This window comes from Petromyzon marinus, unplaced genomic scaffold, assembly GCF_048934315.1.
Source record: "Petromyzon marinus isolate PM22_M1 ecotype Great Lakes invasive population unplaced genomic scaffold, UKy_Petmar_22M1.pri1.0 PM_G_Scaffold_36, whole genome shotgun sequence".
In the NCBI taxonomy this organism is placed as follows: Eukaryota; Metazoa; Chordata; class Hyperoartia; order Petromyzontiformes; family Petromyzontidae; genus Petromyzon; species Petromyzon marinus.
Genome location: NW_027422939.1, coordinates 847,029 through 857,680, shown reverse-complemented (window position 1 = coordinate 857,680; position 10,652 = coordinate 847,029). Strand labels below are relative to the sequence as shown.

At 43.1% G+C, this 10,652-nt stretch overlaps 1 protein-coding gene across 1 annotated transcript; it reads left to right on the top strand.

Moving 5' to 3' along the window:
* The first annotated feature begins 2,112 nt into the window (after positions 1-2,112).
* On the top strand, positions 2,113-9,900 carry LOC142915846 (gap junction gamma-1 protein-like). Its single transcript, XM_076061483.1, has 4 exons — positions 2,113-2,200; positions 6,735-7,069; positions 7,222-7,683; positions 9,134-9,900. Exons 2-4 carry the CDS (start codon positions 6,768-6,770, stop codon positions 9,576-9,578), a joined length of 1,209 nt encoding a protein of 402 aa, XP_075917598.1. The 5' UTR covers positions 2,113-2,200; positions 6,735-6,767; the 3' UTR covers positions 9,579-9,900.
* The last annotated feature ends 752 nt before the right edge of the window (positions 9,901-10,652 follow it).

Below are 10,652 nucleotides of genomic sequence, written 5' to 3'. Positions count from 1 at the left end.
TATGCCACGCCACTCGCAAAGGTTAAAGGTGAGTACTTAACAATAATGACATTTTGATTTAAAGCTTTCGTGACTGCAGGGATTTATATTCTTGGTTCTTTCGGTAAAGTCACCTGCACGTAGAAGGGAAACAATAAAATAATAAAAATATAAAACAATAAAATTCTCACGAAGTTTTGACTGCAACACAAGCAGTCATCATCAGGTGTTTCCCTTCTACGTGACTTTTACCGAAAGAACCAAGAATAATAATGACATTGCCAGGCATCTTAATTTCTTTGGGAGTACTCCCTCGGTGATTTAATATTGCTCGAAATAGATTGGTTTAATGTGGTTCATTAAGGTCCAGGTAATGACTACGCTTGCTGTACGAGTTACAAATCTGTTATGAGTGGCTAATGCTGATTTGGTTTTACGTGGATTAAATGCACACAGCAGCCAGTGCAAAGGCGTTTTTTTGTACAAATACATTTTGAAGTATATATAGTATGGCCAATTTAAACACTGCATAAAACAAATTATAAGATTAATGCCTTTTAATGTTAATGAATGCAAAGGAAAAAAGATCAAAACACAGTGTTTAACCATTCGGTCTCTGATACATTTAATGTTTAGTTATGAAATCGGCTCAAATCTATCAATATATCAATAGTTACAATTCCTGTAAGTTTTAAACTATTATACACTGCAAGTACATCAAGTGAAGGTTGGTTGAATACTGTAGTTAAAATTTTTGAAGATTTTGGTTGAGGTTTTATTTTGAACAGTACAATCGTGTTCATCAACCAATCAACAGAGAGCCGCTCTATGGGTATCTCGGTAAAGTCAAGTAGGTAATAAAATAATTTAAAGTAAAACAACATTTTATCTTATACCTACTACGTAACTTTACCGAAAGAAACTAAGAGTGTGGATCCCTGCAGTCACGAAAACTTCAAGTCGAGATTATTATTATTGTTGCTGATACAGCTGACCCTGGACTTTCAATATCCCGGGAAAGGATTCGAGACTTCCCCGGACGTCGGCAAACGCGAACTTACCAGGAAGAGAAACCGGGACAGGTGGCAACTCCAGGTGGAGCGCCCCGCGACAATTACCGACCGCGCGCGCGGTCGGAGCGAGCGACTGGCGGCGCGTGGGCGGGGCTTGGTGACCCACCCGGACTGTACCACCCCGCTGGACGTTGTGGGGGGGGGGGCTGGCAGTGCCCTGCCCGACAATGGGTCTCGGTGGTCACAATTTACATTTAGAGATGGGATCGGCCAAGTTCGGCTTCCCCCCCACCCCCCACCGCCCACCGCCGCACCCCCTCCACTTTGTATCGGATACGGTGAGTTCAGCTCCTGGCTAAGTGACTCAGTGCCCAGGTCGACTGCCGCCACTCTGCTGCGTCATTAAAATCGTAAGCCCGGCCAGGTTCAAGTCCTGCTCTGGAGAGGGGGTGGTGTTGACTCAGCCCATCATCATCATCATGCCTCGGTGGGAGTGGTCGATAAAATAGGTACCAATTAGGTGGCACGTGACTAGTAGCCACCAGGGCCATAGAAAGATGCGGGCTGGATGTTTTATGCCGGGTGAACAATTATGATGCCGGATCATCGACGCATGCAGAGAGAATCGAAGCCCCGGGCAAATTGTAGCTCGTGGCGAGCGGACACCGTGGACCTTAGCGACTGGGTCGCGACTGATTAATGAAAAGATTGTGGGGTCATTAGGAAGGATCACAGGGAGGTGGTGAGGATGGGTCTGGTAGGACGGGGAGGTGGGAATTGGAGCGAGTGGACAGTGTGGGGGAGGGGTTCATTGGGGTCTTGGTTTTGTGGGGGGGGGGGAGGTATGGGCGAGGCGGGGGGGGCTGTTTACAGCCCTGAACCAGTGGTGGAAACTCCACATTACTATGGTGGGGGGCGAGTAACCCCACGGATTATCAAACCCGGAGATCTTCTGCGTTGGGTCTTTCACATCCACTACCACCTATGGGCACACGACCCTGTCACGTGGGGGGGCGGACCCTGCCACGTGGGGGGGCGGACCCTGTCACGTGGGGTGGGGGGCGGACCCTGCCACGTGGGGGCGGACCCTGCCACGTGGGGGAGGACCCTGCCACGTGGGGGAGGACCCTGCCACGTGGGAGGGGGCGGACCCTGCCACGTGATGCGCGTTCGGTCGACCTCACGGCCACATCGCGTCACTGTGTCACGTGAGTACTTTGTGCTATAGAGTCACTAAATATACTGTTATAGAGTCACTAAATATACTGTTATAGAGTCACTATTAATACTGTTATTGAGTCACTATTAATACTGTTATAGAGTCACTATTAATACTGATATAGAGTCCCTATTAATACTGTTATAGAGTCACTATTAATACTGCTATAGTCACTAATAATACTGTTATAGAGTCACTATTAATACTGTTATAGAGTCACTATTAATGCTGTTATAGTCACTATTAATACTGTTATAGAGTTACTATTATTACTGCTATAGAGTGACTATTAATACTGTTATAGAGTCACTATTAATACTGTTATACAGTGACTATTAATACTGCTATAGAGTCACTATTAATGCTGTTATAGAGTCACTATTAATACTGCTATAGAGTCACTATTAATACTGTTATAGAGTCACTATTAATACTGTTATAGAGTCACTATTAATACTGTTATAGAGTCACTATTAATACTGTTATAGAGTCACTATTAATACTGCTATAGAGTCACTATTAATACTGTTATAGAGTCACTATTAATACTGTTATAGAGTCACTAATAATACTGTTATAGAGTGACTATTAATACTGTTATAGAGTCACTATTAATACTGCTATAGAGTCACTATTAATACTGTTATAGAGTCACTATTAATACTGTTATAGAGTCACTATTAATACTGTTATAGAGTCACTATTAATACTGCTATAGAGTCACTATTAATACTGTTATAGAGTCACTATTAATACTGTTATAGAGTCACTATTAATACTGTTATAGAGTCACTATTAATACTGCTATAGAGTCACTATTAATACTGTTATAGAGTCACTATTAATACTGTTATAGAGTCACTATTAATACTGTTATAGAGTCACTATTAATACTGCTATAGAGTCACTATTAATACTGTTATAGAGTCACTATTAATACTGCTATAGAGTCACTATTAATACTGCTATAGAGTCACTATTAATACTGTTATAGAGTCACTATTAATACTGATATAGAGTCACTATTAATAATGCTATAGAGTCACTATTAATACTGCTATAGAGTCACTATTAATACTGCTATAGAGTCACTATTAATACTGCTATAGAGTCACTATTAATACTGTTATAGAGTCACTATTAATACGTTATAGAGTCACGATTAATACTGTTATAGAGTCACTATTAATACTGTTATAGTCACTATTAATACTGCTATAGAGTGACTTAATACTGCTATAGAGTCACTATTAATACTGCTATAGAGTGACTATTGATACTGCTATAGAGTCACTATTAATACTGTTATAGAGTCACTTAATACTGCTATAGAGTCACTATTAATACTGTTATAGAGTCACTATTAATACTGCTATAGAGTCACTATTAATACTGCTATAGAGTCACTATTAATATTGTTATAGAGTCACTATTAATACTGCTATAGAGTCACTATTAATACTGCTATAGAGTCGCTATTAATGCTGCTATAGAGTCACTATTAATACTGTTATAGAGTCAATATTAATACTGCTATAGAGTGACTTAATACTGCTATAGAGTGACTATTGATACTGATATAGAGTCACTATTAATACTGCTATAGAGTCACTATTAATACTGCTATAGAGGGACTATTAAATCTGCTATAGAGTGACTATTAATACTTCTATAGAGTCACTATTAATACTGCTATAGAGTGACTATTGATACTGCTATAGAGTGACTATTAATACTGCTATAGAGTGACTTTTAATACTGCTATAGAGTCACTATTAATACTGCTATAGAGTCACTATTAATACTGCTATAGTCACTAATAATACTGTTATAGAGTCACTATTAATACTGTTATAGAGTCACTATTAATGCTGTTATAGAGTCACTATTAATACTGTTATAGAGTCACTATTAATACTGTTATAGAGTCACTATTAATACTGTTATAGAGTCACTATTAATACTGTTATAGAGTCACTATTAATACTGCTATAGAGTCACTATTAATACTGTTATAGAGTCACTATTAATACTGTTATAGAGTCACTATTAATACTGTTATAGAGTCACTATTAATACTGCTATAGAGTCACTATTAATACTGTTATAGAGTCACTATTAATACTGTTATAGAGTCACTATTAATACTGTTATAGAGTCACTATTAATACTGCTATAGAGTCACTATTAATACTGTTATAGAGTCACTATTAATACTGCTATAGAGTCACTATTAATACTGCTATAGAGTCACTATTAATACTGTTATAGAGTCACTATTAATACTGATATAGAGTCACTATTAATAATGCTATAGAGTCACTATTAATACTGCTATAGAGTCACTATTAATACTGCTATAGAGTCACTATTAATACTGCTATAGAGTCACTATTAATACTGTTATAGAGTCACTATTAATACTGTTATAGAGTCACTATTAATACTGTTATAGAGTCACTATTAATACGTTATAGAGTTACGATTAATACTGTTATAGAGTCACTATTAATACTGTTATAGTCACTATTAATACTGCTATAGAGTGACTTAATACTGCTATAGAGTCACTATTAATACTGCTATAGAGTGACTATTGATACTGCTATAGAGTCACTATTAATACTGTTATAGAGTCACTTAATACTGCTATAGAGTCACTATTAATACTGTTATAGAGTCACTATTAATACTGCTATAGAGTCACTATTAATACTGCTATAGAGTCACTATTAATATTGTTATAGAGTCACTATTAATACTGCTATAGAGTCACTATTAATACTGCTATAGAGTCGCTATTAATGCTGCTATAGAGTCACTATTAATACTGTTATAGAGTCAATATTAATACTGCTATAGAGTGACTTAATACTGCTATAGAGTGACTATTGATACTGATATAGAGTCACTATTAATACTGCTATAGAGTCACTATTAATACTGCTATAGAGGGACTATTAAATCTGCTATAGAGTGACTATTAATACTTCTATAGAGTCACTATTAATACTGCTATAGAGTGACTATTGATACTGCTATAGAGTGACTATTAATACTGCTATAGAGTGACTTTTAATACTGCTATAGAGTCACTATTAATACTGCTATAGAGTCACTATTAATACTGATATAGAGTCACTATTAATACTGTTATAGAGTGACTATTAATACTGCAATAGAGTCACTATTAATACTGCTATAGTGTCACTATTAATACTGCTATAGAGTCACTATTAATACTGCTATATAGTGACTTAATACTGCTATAGAGTCACTATTAATACTGCTATTGAGTCACTATTAATACTGCTATAGAGTCACTATTAATACTGCTATAGAGTGACTATTGATACTGCTATAGAGTGACTATTAATACTGCTATAGAGTGACTATTAATACTGCTATAGAGTCACTATTAATACTGCTATAGAGTCACTATTAATACTGCTGTAGAGTGACTATTGATACTGCTATAGAGTCACTATTAATACTGTTATAGAGTCACTATAAATACCGCTATAGAGGGACTATTAATACTGCTATAGAGTGACTATTAATACTGTTATAGAGTCACTATTAATAATGCGATAGAGTGACTATTAATACTGTTATGGAGTCACTATTAATACTGCTATAGAGTCACTATTAATACTGCTATAGAGTCACTATTAATACTGCTATAGAGTCACTATTAATACTGCTATAGAATCACTATTAATACTGTAGAGTCGATATCTACTGCTATAGAGTCACTATTAATACTGCTATAGAGTCACTATTAATACTGCTATAGAGTCACTATTAATACTGTAGAGTCGATATCTACTGCTATACAGTCAGCATGTACTACTGTACAGTCCATTAATACTGCTATACAGTCAGCATGTACTACTGTAGAGTCGATATCTAATGCTATAGAGTCAGCATGTACTACTGTACAGTCCATTAATACTGCTATAGAGTCAGCATGTACTACTCTAATCATAGCAGGTACCACCACTTTCGCTTGCCCTGCTCTAATCATAGCAGCTTACACCACAGTATGCATGCACTGCTGCAGGGAAAGCAGGTACCACCACACTATGCACTGCTGTAGTAATAGCACGGACCACCAAAGTCACTATGCACTGCTGAATTAATAGTGCTCAGTTGTGGCGAGAGTGCAGAGTTTCTCACATCTGCCCAGTGTGCTCATGACCGGCTCCGGTTTAACACCAGAGTGTGTGAGGACGGGTGAGACATCCTCTAACACAAGTGCGGCTACGCTTTTTTTTGGTCACGCTGCACAATGGTGCCGATCGCCGGGACTGGTTTACTACGGCCTTTGGAGCGGCTTTGCCAGTTTCGCCAGATCGGCCCAGGACCGCTGGATAATGTCGGATGATAATCGTGTGGTGACGGATAATCGATGACGATCGACGGTGTCTCGAGCTGAATGCGGTGCCCAACGTGCGACATTGGTTGACGCGCGGCCGGCCAACGCGCCGTCTAAATCCGCGTCTCTCTTCTGGAATTCTCAGGCGGGCAACGCTTTTGGTGAGCCGGCGGTCGCAATGAGCTGGAGCTTCCTGACCCGTCTGTTGGAGGAGATATCTCTGCACTCGACGTACCTGGGCAAGCTCTGGCTCACCACGTTCCTGATCTTGCGCATCATGCTGACTATCGCGGCGGGCGAATCCATCTACCACGACGAGCAGAGCTCGTTCATGTGCAACTCGCAACAGCCGGGCTGCACAAACGTCTGCTACGACTCCTTCGCTCCCCTCTCCTACGTGCGCTTCTGGATTTTTCAGATTATCACCGTGGCGGCGCCCAGCATTCTCTACCTCGCCTTCGCCATGCACAGGATACAGAGGTCTAGTAGAGTTACGACGACGACGATAATCGTGATGATAATAATGACGATGAAGGCCCCCCCCCCCCCCCAAAAAAAAAAACCTTAATTCCACTCTTTGTTTTGGTGAGAAGGATATTTTTAAACTTTCATTCCCGCGTCGTTATCCGCAGGTCAGAAGGCTCGACCGGCCACAAAAAGCACCGACGGACCGAGCAAGCCGAGGAGAATGTCCAAGCGGAGAAAGGAGGGGAGTTTGCCGACGAGGCCGGCGAGGTCAAGAAGAACGACCACAGATGGCACGACGGGCGCCGCGCGATCCGGTCCGACGGCCTCATGTGGGCGTACACGCTGCAGCTCGTCCTGCGCACGGTGGCCGAAGTGGGCTTCCTTCTGGGCCAGTACGTGATGTACGGCTTGGAGGTGATCCCCCGCTTCGAGTGCCCCCGCCGCCACCCTTGCCGCCACCGCGTCGACTGCTTCGTGTCGAGGCCCACGGAGAAGACCGTCTTCCTGTATGTGATGTACGCCGTGGGCGGCCTCAGCCTGGCTCTCGAGCTGGCCGAGTTGTGGCACCTGGGGATGGGCGCCCTCGGGGACTTGCTGCCAGGCAGCCGAGCCAAGCGCCAGCAACGGTATTTCTTATAGGCCTTCAGTCAGGGCCAGATTAAGGTTCTTGTAGGCCCTAGACACTTCTATCTCGTAGGCCTTCAGTCAGGGCCAGATTAAGGTTCTTGTAGGCCCTAGACACTTTTATCTCGTAGGCCTTCAGCGGTAATGTTCTACAGCTGCTACTGCTGCTAACCCATGTCACTAACTCCCTCCGCTGTCACTCGGCTTCCTTCACGCGGTACTTGAAACTGGACGTGCGTCGTCGCTGCTGACATTACTTAGCCAGTGCCCTCGTTCGACGGGAGGGCGCGCTGCGTGCCCGCACTTCGGCAGATTCCTACTTGAAGTCATTGGGGAGAGGAGCAAAAATATATCACGCGAGGTAAGCCTCGAAATATCGAACGCGGAAATGTCTTCCGCTATTTATTTTTTGACCGCGGCTATCGCGTGGGATGCCGTTTGTTTTCACCGATAACAAATTCGACGTCACCATGGGACCTCCCATGATGTAGCTGCACATGATGTAGCTGCTCACAACGAGCTCTCAATATGCTGATAGTGGCATTGTGTCTGTGCTGTTCGCCTTTTGGCATCCTCTGGTCTAACACTGTTTGAGGCTAGGCTCTAAAGATAGCTCTCCCTGGTGTGGACCAATCAGTTTCAAAGACAATGCATCATATACTACCAGAGCATGTTTGTTTGCATGTTCACCACAAGTGTAGCGACATAAATGGTGTCACTACTCTGTAGCGACAGTAGCGAGTGAAGAGTGGTGCTGTATGCGTGGTGCCGCTCTATGGTACCAGAGTGAGCACGGCACGGAATGGCTCACTAGAGGGCAGGGTCCGGGTGTCGCTGAGGTCGGGTCAGGACATGATATCCTGGGTGAACCCGAGAGGGCACGTGACTGGACGAGGGGGCAAGGGGGGACGTGAGGGTTACGTGATAAGGACCCAGGGTCCATCCCGGAAGGATCTGGAAGGGGGCGTGGCCAAGGGCAGAGCCGGCCACGCCCCCTCCCGGAAGGATCTGGAAGGGGGCGTGGCCAAGGGCAGAGCCGGCCACACAGTTATAAACCAAGTCCCGGGTGGGAGCGGGGCTGCTGGGTCAACTCTGGGAATGAAGCCGCCATCTAAGGTCCTCGGTCTCCGGTCTCCGCTAGTGGACCAGGCAGCGTGTTGAGCTGTCCTGGTCCGGTAATATAATTAGCTAAGTTGGGAGCGGTGGTTACCGCCCTATGTCGTCATCCTGTTGAGAGTTACCTGTTGCCTCCAGTTCTAGTGTGCGCCTAAATGGAACCCACCACACAAGTGCTGCGTGTGGTTAATGTGAACTTGATTCCATGCAAAAGGTTTCTATTTGGCGTTCCAACATCTGAACACAACTCGTGCTTTATTGCCAGAAAGGGTACGGGCTTCCTCCCTGACGCTCAAAACGTGCCGTTCCCGCTGCTACTGTCGTTGCCATGAACAGGATTGCGAACGGCGATCCTCCTCCTCCGCCTCCTCCTCCTCCTCCTCGTCGCGCGGCCGAGACGGAGGAGGCCGCCCCCCGGCAGGTGGCGATAACGCCGGCGGCTGCGTCGCAGCTGCAAGGTTACCTGCGCGCGATACAGCGGCGGCTGGAGCTGACGGTTTCTCCACCACCCCGACGGGCCAGGGCAACGCGGGGATACGGGGAGAGCGGAGCAGGGAGAGGTGGGGGAGGCGGAGAGGGAGGACGGCGGGAGACTCCGGCCTTACGCTCAGCCGCGGTGGCCGTGAGCAAAAACCCCCAAGTGCAGCTCGGCAAGAAATACGAAGTGGCGGCGGCGGCAGACGAAGTAGGAGATTCCGGAGAAGAACAAGGAGAGGTCAAGGCCGCCTCTAGGAAGGGAAGGGCCGTCCGAACGAAGAAATATCCAACCATCTCAGTTTAAGTTTCCTTACTCTTTGGTCCTTTCGGTAAAGTCACGTCGGTAGAAATAAACATTTTACTTTTTATTCTTGGTTCTTTCGGTAAAGTCACCACGTAGAAGGGAAACTATAAAATAATAAGAATATAAAGCAATAGAATTATCTTATTGTTTTATATTTTTTATTTTATTTTATTGTTTCCCTTCTACGTGGTGACTTTACTAAAAGAACCAAAGAGTGTGAATCCCTGCAGTCGCGAAAGCTTCAAGTCGAGATTTAAGTTTCCTGTTTTGAGTTGAACGCCGAGTTATTCACAAATAAAGGTTTTCTCTTTTGGGGGGGTCAGATCTCGCTTGTGAGTTGTAGATATGTCGTTGAGCACTCCACCACCCGGCATCAGCCAGCAAGGTTGTGTCACGTAGACGAAACCTCGTGCCGGGTGGTTACTACTGCAGCCCACCAGTGTGTTTGAGAGAACAATTGTGAGCATGGATTTATTCTCCCAACACTATACACTGCACTACTATACACTACACTATACACTACACACGGCACTATGCTTTACCCGACTATACACTATACTACTATACACATCACTACTATACATTACACTACTATACACTACACACAATACTGTACATTACACTACCATACACCACTATGCACTACACTATTATACACTACTCTACATCACTATACACTTTAGTAATATTCACTACTATACACTACACTATACGCTGCTATACACCACAGTAATATAGGCTACACTACTATACAATACACTATACACTGCACTATACACTACTATACACTGCACTATACACTACTATACATCACTATACACTATAGTAATATACACTGCTATACACTACACTATACGCTGCTATACACAGTAATATAGGCTACACTACTATACACTACACTGTACACTGCACTATACACTACTATACATCACTATACACTATAGGAATATACCTTGCTATACACTACACTATACGCTGCTATACACAGTAATATAGGCTACACTACTATACACTACACTATACACTACACACAATACTGTACACTACACTACCATACACCAATATACACTACTA